The sequence below is a fragment of the Macrobrachium nipponense genome, chromosome 7 (assembly GCF_015104395.2).
Source record: "Macrobrachium nipponense isolate FS-2020 chromosome 7, ASM1510439v2, whole genome shotgun sequence".
Lineage (NCBI taxonomy): Eukaryota > Metazoa > Arthropoda > Malacostraca > Decapoda > Palaemonidae > Macrobrachium > Macrobrachium nipponense.
The window spans coordinates 50,520,131-50,538,439 of record NC_061109.1 but is presented as its reverse complement, the minus strand read 5'-3'; the positions used below and the strand labels follow the sequence as shown (position 1 = coordinate 50,538,439).

The following is an 18,309-nucleotide window of genomic DNA, read 5'->3' as shown; positions in this document are numbered from 1 at the left end:
TTGTTGTTCCATAGGGCCGTACGTTGCCTCCGGCGCCGTAGTTGGAGAAGGTACAACTGCCTCTAACCTATAACCTTATTTATACCCTTGCATTTTATTGAACTTGACCACACAGGCTGTCTGTGAAGGTTGTTGCAACCTTCCACAGTCTTGGGTGAAAGTCTAAGTTACGTTTTATGGAGTGTGTTTTAGTGTGTTAGTTGGTCAGGTGGTCAGCTCATTGTCCATGGCTTTGCCAGGATAGCAAGGGTGGTAGTCTAGTCAGAGGTTAAGGTCGGAGGACCGTCTGACAGCCCCACACAGAGACGTTTCTACAGCCCCCCTGGTGGATCGCTGGGTCTCTCAAGGAATGCAGGCTAATGAGGCAGAAAAAACTTCGAAGCCAACTTTCCTTTCATCAGGTATGAAACCAGATTATTGGTACAGCTAATTTGTAGCGATCAATAATTTTACGAATTCCCAACGGTGCTGCGGTTCTCTGACCCACCACCTAAGGTGCCAATCAGCTATATATATGTAACTACCAGGGAAGTTAGATATTTAAAAATGGTATTTTCATTTTAAAATAAGTTTTTAAATATACTTACCTGGTAGTTACATATAAAGGTCCCTCCCTCCTCCCTCTGAGAACAGAGGCATGGAATTTCTGAGGATAAATGGGAAATGAACTGGGTTCCAGATACCTACATAGAGGGAGCACAGGTATGATCACCTGACCGTCTATCGGCGATAGCCGCAAATTTTGAATTTCTGCCGTGCGCGCGACGAATCGGCGGGATTAAGCTATATATATGTAACTACCAGGTAAGTATATTTAAAAACTTATTTTAAAATGAAAATACCATTTTTATGATGAAATTGATAATAAAACCAGGAATTTGTGGATATTTCTCATAGAAAAATACCGCGAATGTGCGAATTTTCCACGAATATTGCGGGGAAACGTTCCCGAGAGAAATCCACGAATGTGTGAGTCCGCGAATCCGGAGAACGTGAATACGGGGGGTCCACTGTACACTCAATAAACAATCTTTGTAAATTTTGTTCAACTGTTTCACAGATACAAATTTTTTAAACTGATCTCATCCATTTACAGCATAACCAAAAATAGGTTACAAACTTTTTGACATACTGTACTGTACAAGTGACTGGTCAAGCCTCACAGCTTTCTGAGATGGTATGTATCATAAAACAATGGCAGGGGTGAGGAGGAGCTTATCTAGACAGAGAGGCAGACTGAAATGATAAAATAATGATCTTGTCTTAATTTATACATTGGGTGAGTGATAAGACAGTGTGTAAGATTCACACAACAGCATGTAAGGTGAAATCTTTGGCTTTATTTAAGATCAAAGCTCGTGTTTTCTGGGGAATAAATAGATGGGAATGAAATGAATACAGGTGAAATAAAGAATATAAATGAATATATATGAATTAAATTAAAATGAGGGAGTCAAATGAAAACCCCAAGAATACAACATGAAAATTCAAGTCCCTTATGCAAAAAAAAGCACTATAGGTAGAACAATTAAAAAACACAGTATATCCATAATCTGCAATAACAGACAAAAGTGTGCAATAACAGACAAAAGTGTACCTTGATGTATGATGAAAGACGGTAATGGATAACACCATGTGGATCAGTCCTTGAAAACAAAAATTACATCAAGAGATCTATGGCACCTGCAAAGTGGAAAGTAAGAGAAGAAGAAAGAGCTAAATATCAATGAAAAGTATGAGTTCAGCTATACATAAAATAAACATGAGTGAAAACTATTAAAATAATTAAACTGGCCACATTTACTGCATGAAGTTTAAATAAGAACAACAAATTTGCAAGAATGAAACGGGTAAATAATGGTTATGCATTTAGTCTGATGAACAAAATATATGTAAACCAAAAACATTTCCACCAATTAATTTGACTTATAAAAGTCAGTCTCATACTATCAAGATGCGACGGGAGCCATTATGGAAGAATTATGTAAAGAAACAAGCATGCTAAGATGCAGAGGTGTGAAGTATTGTGGTCTGTGACTCCCAGTCATGCAGCAGTACCTACTTACACCTAGGTGGACTGGTTGAGCTGTAAATAGGAACCAAACCACATTTCCAAAACTACCAGCTAGGTGTGCTGAGCCACTGGACCCCTAAATTTGTATACCCACATAGAAAAAGAAAACAAACAAACAAAATATTATCATAATATAGTCTAACATTTCTTAAACAATACAAGATATCAACAAAACAAAACAACAGAAACTCTTAAAGAAATACCATTTGGCTATCATACTTAACATAAATCTGTGCAGAATCACAGGACAAAATTGAATTGTACAACTCCCGTCTTCATTTGGCAATCCATAGTAGTTTTTACTATAAAAAAGCTGTTCCAGCTAATACTGCATACATAGATAGAATGGTTTCTCACAGTCATTTGGGTATCAAACATCGGCAAAGATGCACTCCTTCACAGCTCAATATCAAATCGCAAGAGGATCCACCTAAAATGAATAAATAAAAATTGTATTAATTAAGTTTACCAACACCATAAAGTTTACTCCTTCATTTTCTAGTAATCATTACAAAGCTTAAGTGTATTATATAACATATTTAACCCTAGCACCATGAGTGTGTACCACATGTGGTATGAAATGCCTATCGGAGTCTTCTATTATTGGTGAAAAGGAGGAACACAATTAACTCTCAAGTAGAAAATCACCGAGCATGAAGATAGCATGCCCTTAATGTTTATCACATAGGATCTTAGGCTTCCACAACCCATAGCTCACGATGGGTGTATGCCAATAAAGTGTTCTAAACATGTTTAAGATAAGCTAGGTTAGGATGTGGGCTAATGTATGGGCTAATGTAAGTGTTCTATACGTGTTTAAGGTAGGCTCAGCTAGGATGCAGGTGTTCTGAGCATGTTTAATATAGGCTAGACTAGGTTACGATGTTTTTTAGTACAACAAAAGTGAACATAAAAGTTAACTTCAACTTACAATACTCTCACTTAGAAATGGGTTTCATGTAACCTAACCCCCACTGTAACTCATACAGCATCTGTACATGGTTACATAGTTAAATCAAAATATATTCAATATGATTTTATACAAACACGAAAACACTAACCTCAGTAATAGTAGCATACTGTCCCGCACTTTCTGCCTTTATTTCAAATGCACCAGGTGTCATACCACCATCCACAAGAATACACTCAAATAGACCAGTCTTGAAAGTTCTTGATCTCTTATTGTCACATTGAGTTTTGTGCATAAAACTACGTTTCCCTTGGTCATTGTAAAGTACAGGACCAGTGTCTATCCTTAACTTCTTTAAAACTCTGGAGTCTTGAGTTTTATTGTAAGCATAATGAGGATTATCAGCATCTCTGCCACTGTCCTCTGTTTTTATATATATGACTTCTCTATCTCTCACCGTATTACTTTGCATTTCTTTTATGATGTATCTGAGAGCACTGGGTGTCAAATCTCCCTTAACCAGAACAAACTCAAATTCACCTGTTTTCAATATTCTAGATCTCTTGCCATTCTGTATGGTTTCCACTACAAAATTAGGCTCATTTCTTATATTATTCCACAAGGAAACTGAGCTGTCAGTTCTGAGTTTTTCTTCCACTCCACTATTTTTCATCTTATTTGTGGCACATGGGAAATTCTCTGCCTCTTCAATTTCTTCCTTAATTATAATTCTGAGATCTTCACTTGTTTCTGTGACATTATTATTGCCACCTCTTACTATATACCTGAAGTCCTCTTTCCCTATCTCTATGCAAATGCCAGGAACTGTATTTTGGGGTTCAACTTCATGAGAATGTCGTAACTTCCTCTCCATTTCATCCACTATCACCTTCCTCCATTAACTTCTTGTACCCAATTCTCTCTGTCATATCTAAAAGAAAAAATCTATTTGTATGGTACCATCTTAGATGTGATGCATTTTTAAATCTCTTAAAATGATTGTTAAATGTAAAGTACAAGTTAATTTAGATTAGGAACTTTGTAAAGTTGCTGTGAGCAGTGAGATCTAGAAATTATTCAAGTGCAGTCTATAATGTAAGGTCTTTTGTTACTTACATACTTTGGTACTCATCAGAAAGCCTAAGGTGCTACTTTTTGACTCCTTGAATAAGTAAGAATGAAACCTGACAAAACATGCTTTATATCAAGACCTTATCTGAAGGAAACATGCAAAGCATTCAGTAACAGATGTAGAAGACATGTAATTATACATTACAGCATTTATAGCCAAAACAAAGAGATGAAAACATTTACAGAATACAGTTTAGATAAAGCACATTTGTACACAAAATTTAACAACTGTATAAATCCCAACACACCAGCAACTTTACCACCTACTTGCTTATAATTCACAGTTTTCTCTTTTCCTTTGTATGTAATTTAAAATTTAGTTAAATTTTTCAAAAATTTGGTATACTCAAAGCCCATCTACACAAAACCAAAAATTCATCAGAAGAAGAGCTTGAAGGAGCAACTGGAAGGGAACAAATTTCAAAATGTACACCTCAGAGAATTCACCTACAGCACTGCAACGCTCCTCAACCCAGCAGCGGCTGGAACAAGGGCAATGCATCAGGAGTGAACCCTATGGTTTGCTCAATGGATGAAACTGAGTGCCAGGGAGCAGCTTAAGAAGATTTCCAAGATCATAACATATGTAAACACACTGAAAAGAAAGGAAACATGAGCACAAATCAACCAGCTTGGAAGGAGAGCAAAAGCGATAGCGTCTACTCTCCAAGGCGGTTAAAGTAAAGACTAAATGCGTCACGGAGTGCAATGCGCGGTCTCTGACCAGCTCTCCCCTCGTAAGCACAGGGGTTGCCAGATCTCACAGATTCCTTGACTGTTTTAACTGGTTATCAGCTGGTGCTTGGAAATGATCCTATTGTTAAGACCGAAGGTTTGTTCCGCATATTAACAATAATCTTTTGAGAGTGCCCACCCCACTATGTCTGCAATAAAATAGGATCTCTCAATGGGGTAGGGGATGAGGGTGCGTTAGACCAATAGTGTGACTGCTCCAGGGCCAAGAGTCTAATAACCCAAACAAGAGGGTATGGGTTATGAGCCAAGGTCAGATGACATCTGCACTGAACTGGGCAATGTCAACACCACTGACCTCCTGCCTTAATCATGAAGCAGATCCTCGCTTCCCTGAGCTAAAGCCTAGCCCACAAGGGTAAATGCTAGACCGATTGTAACTGCAGATTAGCAGTCGATCTGGGAAAACCAGGATTGGTACATCAAGCAAGCAATCAGTCACAACCATAATGAGCATGACAGTGAATGGTCTGGGCTGACAGGGACCAGTGCTGAGCATAATAAACATAAGCTTACATAGCCTATACAGTGAAATGGCAAATGATAAAAAGCCTGGTATATATACTATGCATTACAGGTTCATTTCACTAATCTGATTAAATTATCTGATTAAAAAATCCATCTAGGAAAGAAATATTAAATATAAAGATAACAAATACATGAAATTAAAGAATTATGCTGAAATTCAAATAACATTTCTAGCACTTGAACTATTTACTCTATGATATTTGATATTCTCATTTTCTTTAAACTTTATTTGGCATTCAAAACTACATACTCACTTTCATAAACCTGTTGAATGTTTGTTACAGGAGAAGGAGGCTCAGGTTCCAAAATCTTTGCCTCTTGTACTTCAAGAGCATTTGGATCGTTGAATACGGTTGGTAACGCATTCCAAAGCAACTTATTCTTTAAGATTACGTTCATAAACTGACTGTCCTCAAAATGATCCAAACATATACGGCAGTTGTTGCATAAATATTTTGTATTCTTCACTTCTAAATCTGGTTGGCAACATTTCATAAGCCACTGCCTGCATCTGCAATATAAGAGTTCCATGAGTTCATTTCCTTTGTTCATTCACTGTAAATTCACCCCAAAAACATTCAAATTTGCAAACTTAAAATCATCAAGTTTTACCGATAACCAACATGAACTGCAAACGTGGCATATGACTGTTTCACTGCTTATGGACTTGGCTACCTCGCAACTATATATGCAAGTAATAAGAATCACATCACAACACTTTGCCTTATATAAAGTACTAAGTGTATTTTGCCAAACATAAAAATAAAAACTGGATGGTGGAAACCTCTTGAACAATGCAAATAAAATCCAGCAGAACTAAGTAATATAATAATGAAATAAAGACAAAAGTGAGATGTAAGGGTTCGAAATGGTATAAGCATGTAACATGAAAAGGGGAGAGGGACTATCTGAACTCATTTGGCATCTGACACCAAAATGAAAATGCAGAATTCAAATGTCAGTGATGATGATGAGACATAAAAACACGAGTGCAAGACTGCATGATTACATACATACCTATCTTCATCTGTTGGAAATCTGAAAAACGACAGATCATGTCTTGTTTGCTTGCTGTTTGTACAGTTGTGTACAGCACAAACGTCTGAAGATCCAGACTCAGATGACATTGTACATATTACTATAAAAAGTCCAACTGACAGGTGGTAGCATGATATGCTGATTCCCTATGCAACTCAGCTTCTTATCTTCTTGTACTGTATAATCTTGGCTGTCAGAAAACAAAAACAGTACTATATTATCTACAAGATGTTTCTGAAACAGCTTAAATCTTAAAATAAAACTTTTAAATTTTTCTTAATGGTGTGTAACACCCTCAGAAAAAATAACAATTTCTTTTGTGTTTTGCACCCTTGATATAAGCAATTCATCTCCAAAGGCCTTTTTTGGCCTTTCACAGTTGTAACTAGGATCAGGTCACCTGGTCTCACACCTTGAAGTACCAATGTTACATTCCGGAGTCATTCCCTTGGGAATAATGCCACAAGAAGGTTAGATGATAGGGAAAGCAATAGTACTTCCCTTATATAGTAATCATACACAGAAAGAATATTCTGTCAATTAAGCTAAACCATAAGAAAACTCCAGTTTTCTGCTTTGGTTCACTATTATTTTAGACAAAATAACGTATGTAATGGGTTAAATCAGCAGTATTGACAGAAATTCAAGTTAAATTCTTCCAAATCAAATCAAGAACTCAAATGAACTAGGATAACAGAAAAATAACAATTTGTCAAAAATTGTATTTTTCCTAACTATACAAACCTGAGGTCCTTTAACAATAGGAATTAACTTGCAGCGTAGCTGGAATTACGGCCGTTGAATCTTGAACAAGGTGGTTAGGCAGTAACTACCGTGGGGCAGGCTAGCCTGCCCGGATGTAAACACTCCACTTTGCCTTTAGGCCCAGGTTCAGATTGAGGGGTGGCATGAGGTGGGCATATTTGTTAAAGGACCTCAGGTTTGTATAGTAGTTAGGAAAAATACAATTTTCGACAAATTGTTATTTGTTCCGATATGAATACAAACCTTCGGTCCTTTAACAATAGGAAGACTCACTGATTGGTGGGAGGAATCTGAGTGAACCTCTAGAAATTACTGGTGTTCTGCGTACCTAGGCTGCTACTCCTGGTCGTAAGAGCGAGGAGGAGTGCCCTTCTGCCTCTGACGACTTGATCGGAGTATAGGAGCTGTGTGATCAAGAGTCAGACTTCTGGGCCTTTTCGAAATGAGTGAGGGATTGTGACTCATCCGAAAAAGGGCTGTGAAGAATATTGGCGTTGGCGACATTAATGCAAAGTTCTGGGAAGGATTTGCATTATTGCCAGTCTCCTTCCTCCCCTTGCTAGAGGAAGGAGCGGGACTGCTTCTATGATTCTGATAAGAAACAAAAATATTGTTATTTTACAATAAGTTTTGTACATACTTACCTGGCAGACATATACTTAGCTTACGTCTCTGACGTCACGACAGAATTCAAAACTCGCGGCAAACGCGACAGGTAGGTCAGGTGATCTACCTTACCCGCCGCTGGGAAGCGGGTGTAAGAACCAACATACCTTTCTTGCCAGATTTTTTCTCTCTTATACCTGTCTCCTGAGGGGAGGCTGGGCGGGCCATCAATCGTATATGTCTGCCAGGTAAGTATGTACAAAACTTTATTGTAAAATAACAATATCATTTTTGTACATGAACTTTCCTGTCAGACATATACTTAGCTGATTGACACCCTTGGTGGAGGGTACAAGACAGAAAATAACAAAGAAAAGGTAAACAACACCTGTTGTAGGATAAAAATAACCTTGGTTCTTACCTGTTTAGGCTGAAGACTTCATAGATACTGTCTATTAGTCTGCATAGCCATAAGAGCTACAGCGAGGGCGTGACCTACAGCTGAAAAGACTCTTTGGGTCTACTAACAGGACTTGATATCCGCTTACTTAGTAGAATCCAAGTCGGATCATGTCAATGGGGGTTCGCCCTCTTCTATGACAGAACCTGTCCACTACCAACGCAGGGAGCTTCAAACCAAATCCGATCACCTAACCAAACTAAAGTTATTAGTATTACGAAACGAAAAAAGATGCCTACCTGCGTCATTTTTCATACAACCATATGAACTCGATTACCAAAAACAAGGGAAAAAACTACTAAGGATATGTTCCAGCTCCCTGCCCCAGCACCGAATCCGCCGATACGTACGGGCCTAATGCAAAGCACTCGTCATACGTAATACTGACGTCTTTTAGGTAGTGGTTGGTGAATACTGAATTACATCTCCAGAATGTAGTTTTCATCAGATTCTGAAGAGACATATTCTTATTAAAGGCCAAGGAAGTGGCAATGGTTCTCACTTCATGAGCCTTGACTTTTAGGAGCTTGAAATGTTCTTCATTACAAGATCTATGTGCTTCTTTCACAAGACTTCTAATGAAGAAAGACAGCGCATTTTTTGACAATGGTCTGCTGGGTCCTTTACAGAGCACCATAGTCTGTCCTCAATGCCCTTAAGGGTTTTCTTCTTCTCGTAAGGTAGTATCTTAAACTCCTAACAGGGCAAAGAGTTCTTTCGGGTTCTTCCCCTACTAGGGCAGATAATCCATGAACCTCAAAGCTCCTTGGCCAAGGATTTGAGGGGTTCTCATTCTTTGCTAAAAACGAAGGAAGGAAGGAACAAACCACGGAATCTCCTTTGAAAACCTACCCTTCCTTCTAGGGCATGAATCTCACTAACCCTTTTAGCGGATGCTAGAGCCATGAGAAATAGAGCTTTCCTCGTAAGATCTTTGAAGGAGGCTAAATGTGGTGGCTCAAACCTAGAGGACCTCAGGAAACGAAGAACCACGTCCAGATTCCAACTTGGAACTTCGTTCGAAGTTTTCTTGGAAGTTTCGAAAGATCTTAATAGATCATGCAGATCTTTGTTATTCGAAAGATCTAAGTTCCTATGTCTGAACACTGCAGCCAGCATGCTCCGGTATCCTTTGATAGTAGATACTGCCAAACCGCATTTTTCTCTGAGGAAAAATGACAATTTGTCCAAAATTGCATTTTTCCTAACTATACAAACCTGAGGTCCTTTTACAATAGGAAGGTACTAGCGGCAGCTGGATAGGTCGTAAGCTTTCGAACAAGGGTTCGGTAGTTAACTGCTTGTCCGACAGGCGCGCGCAGCGCAACTGGTAGGTAAACAAATCACTTTTGCTTTTGGCCCAAGCAAAAACTGCAGAGTGAGGGGTGGCATGAGGTGGGGCTATGTGTAAAAGGACCTCAGGTTTGTATAGTTAGGAAAAATGCAATTTTGGACAAATTGTCATTTGTTCCGACACGGCATACAAACCTTCGGTCCTTTTACAATAGGAAGACTCACTTCTTGGTGGGAGGAATCTGAGTCTTTTGTGAACAGACTGGTGTTCGCCCAACCTTGGGAATGCCTCCCTGTCGTAAGAGCGAGGGAGGGATCCAAGCCTCTGTCCGATTGATCGGGGTGTGCACCGCAGGATCAATGGTCAGACCTCTGGACCAAGTACTAAGAGAGAGGCAAGCGTATCTCTTCGTACCAGCAAACAAGAACAAGTTCCTATTTGCAAGAGGCAACATAAAGTTATGGTTTGTCTCTTGTTGGCATCCACTTCCCCCCCTTGTAGGAGGAAGTGGTGGATATTCGCTCCCATCCCTAGTGAAAGGGATAGGATGGGGCTCTGTCGAGTAGCTCACCGGCATCTCGTCCTTATCCAGCAAGGTGATGACCGTATCCCTCTACCCACAGGTATAGGGGGAGAAAAAGATAGGAAGAGAAGCCAGTCACTCTCTCATTCACTTATCTATTCTTACAGTCACACCAGGACTCGATGCTGTTCAGCCTGCTAGGGTCTGGGTTAGCTAGACAACGTGTTGAGCAGCCACCACGGGTCCTAAGGAAAACGATCCAAGGACCTGTGGGCAATATCCAAAAGGTAGAAGGAGGTGCCGGTGGTCTGGTTGTACCAGACCCCTGCCTTCAGTACCTGCGCCACGGAGAAGTTCTTGTTTAAACTCGAGGGAGTGTACTTCTAGGTCATCTTGGTGCTGACGAAGAGTCTTCAACACTCAGCCTGGGATGTCGAGTTTCTTCAGAAAGCGCGGTCGCGCTTTCACAGGACAAAGCAGCATCTCCTTCGCATCGAAGGCGGTGAAGTCCATTAGGGAGGGGATTGTGAAGGACTCTAACCGATCGTCAGGAACCGAAGGGTTCAGAGTCTTCGCTACGAATTCGGTACGAAATCGAGCGTCACGAATCCCCATCCCCTGGATGCTTGACTTCGCAGGAAAAGTCATGCAATTACCTCAGAGGAAAAGAAGGGAATGGTCGTATGACCTATCCCTCTTCTCGACTTCGGTGATGTCCTGTACCCATACTGGTCTATCCGTCTGCAGCGAAGTTGTTCCTCTCGGTAGTGGATAGGACACCGACACTCAATGGTGGGTGTCGATGGTATGGGTACTGTGACAAGCCGTTAGGACGAAGAAAAGATTGTTATGGAACAACCGAACTAAGTCCACAGCGAAGTTCGTAACAGACTTGGGCGCTCTGACGCTGCCGACTGACTGCATTCGGTAGGAGGCAAGTTGTCCAAGCACCCGAGCAAGTCACGGTGACCTTCGCCTTAAAAGGGTTATGCCAAGAGACTAAACAAATAATTTGTTCGTCACCGATGCCAGAAGGCAAGGTGATGACTCTCTTAAGGCATGTGCCCAACAGGCGAAAGTCAATTGCCTTCTAGAGACCGAGGTCCCTGATGGCAAGATATCTCATAGTATAGTTGATTCTCGGCTAAGGAGAAACAACACTATGTGTCGTTGAAGACGAAGGTGTACATAAAATGCAACCTACGTCTTCACAGCTGAACCGAGAGAAGGATTCTCAAGATTCTGAACCTGTGCTACAAAGACTGAGAACGCTAACCGCTATTCATTGCTGTCCGGTGAGGATCATAGTTGCAATAAAAGCGGGAGCGCTTTTCAGTAATGAAGACAGGGAAATACTGCCTGAAGAACTGCTTCTCATGGGCTGAACATTTGGAAGTAGAGCTGTCAGGTCGGAGAGTAGGCGATGTCTTCTGACATATCTGTTAATTCGGGGCGAGCAATGAAATAATTGCACACCTACGAATACGAGATATTTTGAAGACAAACTCAGATGTCTGCAAAAATCATTCGCATTATCGCGGTGCGATGCAAGCGGTTGACTAGTACAGACTTCTGTTACCGTGCGGTAAACAGAAAGATGAAAGAGTCCAAGAGATATCTCTGTTGAAAATTCTCGCAATGTTGAAGGCGATGAAATCGAGCGTCACAGCAGTAGATGGTCCTTCATTATTGCGAGAATCCCCGTTAATCAGAGACCTAAGTCCATGATTGTTGGGCAGAGATACGGTTCGGTAGTCAATCAAACCAGGGGAGAGAGAGACGTAACCGACCGTGGCATCTCCGAGACCTAGCTGATACTGAGCCGCTATCAGGCAGTTCAATACGCAGTAGCTCTCGGTGACTCGTCATCCTGAGTTGCCAGGTAATCCATTATTCCACGAAGGAATGCGTTCGGCTAGAACCATCGAGCATAAAGAATACGCTCGAGCAATTATATTTAACCGAAACGGATTTCGGTAAATACAAAAGCTGATTTGGTGTTGTCATGACAATACCAAGTATCTAAAATCGAAACTGATAACTGCTGGGAGGTTGCAGGCAACCCCGAGTTGCAGTTCAATTAAGATACAATTCGTCTCGGTCACAAACCGTAGAGTTAACTACGGTATGCGCCTACCCCCGGACAATTCAACTGTTAAAAGAATCATGTCGCGAGGGTAAATATACGTAGTAATATTTGTAGGTTTCGTACCACGGACCTCCATCCTAAATTCTTTTCCCCTCGAGGAATGAGAATAAGGATGGAGATCGACCGCCTTCGTTCTCTAGTCAAGAGAGTGAAGGAGAAGTCTTTCCCAAAGGAAAGCTTCAATGGTGAACAGAATACCGAAGACGATAGTTCAAGCCAAACTGGAAGTTCCCGTCCGTTCTTCTCTATTCAGCAGCAGTCTTCTTCCAAATGCTAGAAATTACAGGAATTCGAGCATAAGCGAGGTTCCCGATTATCGTGTAACAATTATCGGGGATTCTCGCTCACTTTGGACCGTGGTCGCGCCTAAGTGTTGGAGATCGTAAAAACTCGAACACTCTGAGTGCGCTAGAAATTCCGTAGAATTCTAAGCACTCTGCGAAACCCCCCACCGAATTCGTCAAACGATATCGGCTGGTGGTCCTCTCGATTCCCGTAGGAATCGAGAGAAAGGGGCAGGATCCCTCCTCAACGACCGGGGCTTACGTCAGGTAGGACCCGAAGGTCCCCCCGGTAGCGCAGTCCCTGAACGTGGGATCTTACAGAGAAATCTCTGTAGGATCCCTCCCCTTTCCCTCGTAGCCGTAAGGAGAGAGGGAATGGGGGAGGAATTGGATACTGGCTCGCCTTCCCAGCGGAACTAGCAGTTGGAGAAGAAAAGGAGCAGCCATCGCCTTACGGCGATGGCCTCTCAGAGCCTGGGAAAACGTATTCGTCAGGAGAAAACGTTTTCCCGAGGAGGGTTACGAACTCATACTGTAGGTAAGGGTCTGCCGCCACTGTGAACGTCGTCTGGGTGGGGCTGATCGACACCTGACAGGAGAGAGCCGATACCGTCCTCCGACTCATTCCAGTCCTCGTCGAGGTCGAAACCTCAGGAGGACCGAAGGGGTATTCAAATACGGTGTCCGAAGACACGTAGAAACGCCTCTGTCGCAGTAGAGGAGGTGAAGTAGCTTGTTCGACCGGCCAGAACTGAGAGAGCTTTTGTCCGGAGACGAGAGACTACCTGGTTCAACAGTCGGCAAGCTCCGATCGCGGCAGACCCACCGTCGATTTGGGTTCCCTCTCGGGCCCCAAAACGACTCGAGCCGAGACTGGCTCTGCTGGTGGGAGCGGCGATCCTTCCCCGAGGTCGTTGTGCTGACGAATCAGCGCCATAACCTCGGCAAAGTTCCTCTGGATCTCGGAAGTCACAGCATCTTGCAGAGTGGGACCGTTAAGCCCTTCGAACAAGAGCATATCCCGAGAACCTTCCTCCTAAGAAGGGGGAACAGCGACAGCCCTCTCGGTCTTCTCCATCCACTTGCGCATACGTCCTGGCCGGTCCAAGAACCGTGCCTGGCACGTAGGGCGTCGTGGTGGGATCATGAGGGGCGCACCCCTCACGATCACTCTTCAATACCTCGCTCCTCCCGGTGTAACCCCGAGGAGGTTTGAAGGTACGGGAGAGGCAGACCTGACGCTACCCTCGTCGATCGCTGGCAGAACCAGCAGGCTTGGGAGGGGGCTGCAGGCGATCGTCAACCCGCGGTGGCGATCGAGCTGCAGGCCTGGTCGAACCGTCTCGCTGTGGAGAAACGGCTGGACTGAGCACAGCGGCCCCGATCTCGAGTGTCAGAAGAGCTGGTGCTGGTTGCCGTACCCGACTCGCTCTCTGTGAGAGCGACGTCAGGCGACCTGCAGGCTCCACTGTCACAGTGAGACCGGTGCTTGTCCTCACGCACGTCAGCGTCGCCTGGTTCCAGCCGTGGCTGGCACCGGCGAACGGGGAGGAACCTCCTCTTCCCAGCCTCAGCCCGTTGGGCCGGTTGTGGACCGTCACGTCCCCGGGTAGCCAGCTGTTCGCCGCGAGAGTGAGAGCTGGTCTGGTGAGAGTCGCGTGAGCGGCTGTCACCAGTCTTCCGCCCGTGCCGTGAACCTGACGCTGAGCGGACTCAGAGGTCTGGTTCCTGGCTGCACGGTCGCTGGTAGGCGACCGTACACTCGGTACCTCCCTAGCGAACGAGAGGCCGAGACGGACCCTGATGCAGTGGCAGAACCACTGACACCAGGCGAGGAAGTACCGGTGTTAGCCGGTACCCCTCTGGTCCCCGTAGTCTTCTTCCTTGCGGAAGAAGAGACGGGCCCCGCTCCCGAAGGAGCAGGAGGACCAGCGGAAGGAACCCTCCCGTCCCACCGAGGTGAGACGGTCCCGAGAAGCTCCCGAGGGAGACTTCTTAGGAGGGAGGAGGCAACCTTTCTTCTTCCGGCTGTGAAGCCTTAGAAGTCGAAGGGGAAGAGGCGGCAGCCGACGACGATGAAGAAGATGAAGACGACGACGACGACACCTTCCTACTCTTCTTCGTCAGCTTCCTCAGGACAGACGTAAGATCTGCTATCCAGGGCGGAGCCCGGGGCTGCTGTAGCCGAAGCCACAGGGCCCGGACGCACCTGTACAGACAGACCAAAGTCTGGGGTAGTACCACCACGAACAGGGACGACGTCAGCAGGTATGGGGCATCTCAGGAACAGCAGGCACAGCCAGCACAGCATCGGTAGGGACAGCCAGCGCAGCAACGGCAGGGACAGCCAGCGCAGCAACGGCAGGGACAGCCAGCGCAGCAACTGCATGGACAGTCAGCCCAGAATCGTCAGGTACGGCAGCAGCACCGGAAACACAGGAAGTGGAGCAGCAGCCAGCAACATCCTGGTGGTCCCGGCGGCAGGTCCAGGGGCGAGCTCTAGGGCAGCGGAAGTGTGGTCGCTGCAGCGTGGCAACCACGAGCGGCGGGCGGCACGCCCCCCTCTCGGTACGGCGAACGGCACTTCACAGCGGCTGTAGGCAAGACTGTTACCACGTGAGGTGAGTACACCAGGTGAGGAGGGACGTCGTCACCTGGAGCGTGGTCACCACTCCATGGGTGACCGCAGTAGGCCCAGACATAGAACCGCAGCCCCTGGACACTAGCACGCCCCTGCAAATGGAAGGACGCCCATACCTCACCAAGGTCCACCCTCGTGGCAGTAGCACCTGCGGAAATAACAGTAGTAGCGATTAGTGGGGGGGAAGTCCCCTCGCGCGGGGGGTGAGCCCTCCTCCGAACGAGTGGAAGACCCCAGAATACAATTGTACATCGGGCACCGAGCGCCCTCCCCCGCGCTCGACGGATCGGGTGAGGAGAAGAACGCCGATAACCTCCCCCCCCCCCAAGGGGAAGGGCCATCTGTGGGAGCTGAGCGGGGGGGGGGGGTTCTCGTTCCCCACCCCCACACAGCACCCATGTACCCAACAATAATATAAGAGCCCGAGAGCAATCGTGCCCTCGGCCCGAATGCAAAAGCATAAGGATCAATTCCCTGACTGAGCGGAACTTGAACCAAATAAATATTGATGCAATCAATAATAAAAGGAATAAAATGAAAAAGAATCTTGCATTACGATTCACTTTACAATGAATAAGGGCTCGGATCGAGCGCATTTGCGCCCTCGGTACCGAGCGCAAGGGTAAAAGGATCCATTCCTTTACCTTTATGGATCAAGGTTTATGGAAACCTTGATCCATAATGACTTGATGCAATCAAATATATATGAAAATGAAAAAGAATACTGCGCTTGCGATTTCACTTCATACAAATAAAAAGGGGAAGGATCAATTCCCGGGAAATAGCGGAAACATTGATCCCAGTAAACAATGCAATCTCAATAAAATATGAAATGAAAAAGAACTGCACTTACGATTTCACTTCATTCAAATAAAAAGGGGAAAGGACTCAATTTCCGGGTAAGCTCGGAAACTGATCCAACATGAGTATTGCTACAATCAAAATAAATATATGAAAATGAAAAAGAATACTGTACTTGCGATTCCACTTCCATACAGAATAGTTTCCGTGCGAGCGCATTCGCTCGGCAACGAGCATACAGGTCAAAAAATATAAATGAAAAGAGCACTTACTTACGATTTCCATCTACACATTTCCAACCAAAATATACGCTCGAGCGAGCGCTCTCCCGCCCTCGGCACCGAGCATACACAATACGAGGATCATTTCTGGGAAAATGAATTCCCGCACTTACGCCCTTCAGTCCCGGCACTCGGGTAATCGGAGGGCGTGGTGAAACCAAGATCCTTTAATTCACAATTTAATTCAATGGAAATAAATATGAAATGATTGTACTTACAATTCAGTTTCACTAGATAAATAGAAAAAGAAAAACACAACCATGCGAAAGCAACGACGATGAAGCGGGCAGAGAGCGATGATACACGTCCACACGCCAGCAGGCCGAAAGCAAAAGTGATTTGTTTACCTACCAGTCGCGCGCGCGCGCCTGTCGGACAAGCAGTTAACTACCGAACCCCTTGTTCGAAAGCTTACCGACCTATCCAGCTGCCGCTAGTACCTTCCTATTGTAAAAGGAACGAAGGTTTGTATGCCGTGTCGGAAAAAACAAATAGGAAATCTGCTATCTGAGTCACAGAGGTACTTGGAAGAGGAAAAACTTCTGGTTCCTGCACCACCGGCGAAAGACGTCCCGCTTCGACTGGTAGACTTTAAGGGTCGAAGGTCTTCTAGCTGAGGCGATAGCCTTAGCAGCTTTTGTCGAAAACCCCTTCGCTCTGACAAGACTTTTGACAGTCGAAAGCCAGTCAGATTGAGAGCGGGGAGGTTTCTGTGATACCTGTCGAAGTGGGGTTGTCTGAGCAAATCTTGTCTTGTGGAAGTGCTCTTGGAAAGTCCACCAACCATTCCAGTACCTCTGTGAACCAATCTTGGGTGGGCCAGAACGGAGCTACTAGCGTCATTCTTGTCATCTCCGAGATAGCAAATTTTCTTGAGGGTTTGTCCCAGTACTTTAATTTGAAGGGGGGAAAGGCGTAGACATCTAGACCTGTCCAATCTAGGAGAAACGGCATCCACTGATACTGCTCCTGGGTCTGAGATCGGGGAGCAGTAAAGTTCGATCCTTGCGTTCCTTGCTGTTGCAAAGAGGTCGATGTGAGGTCTGCCCCATCTCCACAGGTCTTGGCATACCTCTGAGTGGAGGGTCCACTCGGAGGCAGGAGTTGATTCTTCCTGCTCAGGAGATCGGCCCTGACGTTCCTTTCTCCCTGTACGAATCTGGTGAGAAGACTGATCTTCCTTGTTTGAGACCACAGCAGAAGATCCCTTGCTGTCTTCGTACAGGGAGAAGGAGTGTGTCCCCCCCTGTTTTTTGATGTATGCCAAGGCTGTTGTGTTGTCAAATTGACCTGAACTACTGCATTTCGGACGTGGGGCTCGAAGGCTTTCAATGCCATCCAGACTGCCATCAACTCTTTCTTGTTGATGTGCCAGGACACCTGATCCCCCTTCCAGGTGCCTGACACTTCTTCTTGTCCCGAGCGTCGCTCCCCAACCAATCCGCTTCCGACGCGTCGGAAAACAACACATGGTTGGGGTTCGGCATGTAAAGAGGACATTCCTTCCACAAAACGAAGTGGGTGGGTTGTTCCACCACGAAGGTCCCTCTTGATTCCCCTTGAGATCTTGAAGGAGAACTCCAGATCTAGGGAGAGACGCCTCCAGTTCTGGTATAGGAAGAACTGTAGAGGCCTGAGATGCAACCTTCCTAGAGAAACGAATTGCTCCAACAGGAGAGTGTCCCCAGCAGACTCATCCACTCCCTCGCTGTGCATGCATCTTTCTCTAGGAGGGTCGTTAGTTCTCGTAGCAACGAGCTATCCTCTCTGGCGACGGAAAAGCCCGAAAAGCCAGAGAAGCATTCCGAATCCCCAGATAGATCCGCTCTTGACTGTGGATTAATTGAGACTTCTGGAAGTTAACACCAGAAGTCCCAGAGAACTTGCCAATGTAAGGGTCTTTTGAAGGTTCTCCAGACATCTTTCTTGAGACTCTGTGCAAATCTGATTAGCCAGTCGTCGAGATAAAGCGACACCCTCACTCCCTCCAAATGTAGCCACTGCGCACGTTTTTCATTAACCCCGTGAAAACTTGGAGTGCCGTCGAAGCACAAGGCCTTGAATTGGAAGA

The 18,309-nt window shown here is 44.8% G+C and overlaps 1 protein-coding gene across 2 annotated transcripts in view; it reads right to left on the bottom strand.

The window, feature by feature from the left end:
- Positions 1–761: 761 nt before the first annotated feature.
- LOC135217524 (uncharacterized) overlaps positions 762–18,309 on the bottom strand; it is a 31,335-nt gene continuing 13,787 nt past the window's right edge. Inside the window, exons 3-6 of one of the 2 annotated variants that reach the window (XM_064253486.1) lie at positions 6,414–6,624; positions 5,651–5,907; positions 3,136–3,915; positions 762–2,504 (exon numbers count right to left, since the gene is read on the bottom strand). In XM_064253486.1, coding sequence (XP_064109556.1) covers positions 2,484–2,504; positions 3,136–3,858 — 744 coding nt within the window. In that variant the 5' untranslated portion in view covers positions 3,859–3,915; positions 5,651–5,907; positions 6,414–6,624 and the 3' untranslated portion in view covers positions 762–2,483. The remainder of the gene's footprint in view (positions 2,505–3,135; positions 3,916–5,650; positions 5,908–6,413; positions 6,625–18,309) is intronic. The other variant, XM_064253487.1, reaches the window with a different exon arrangement.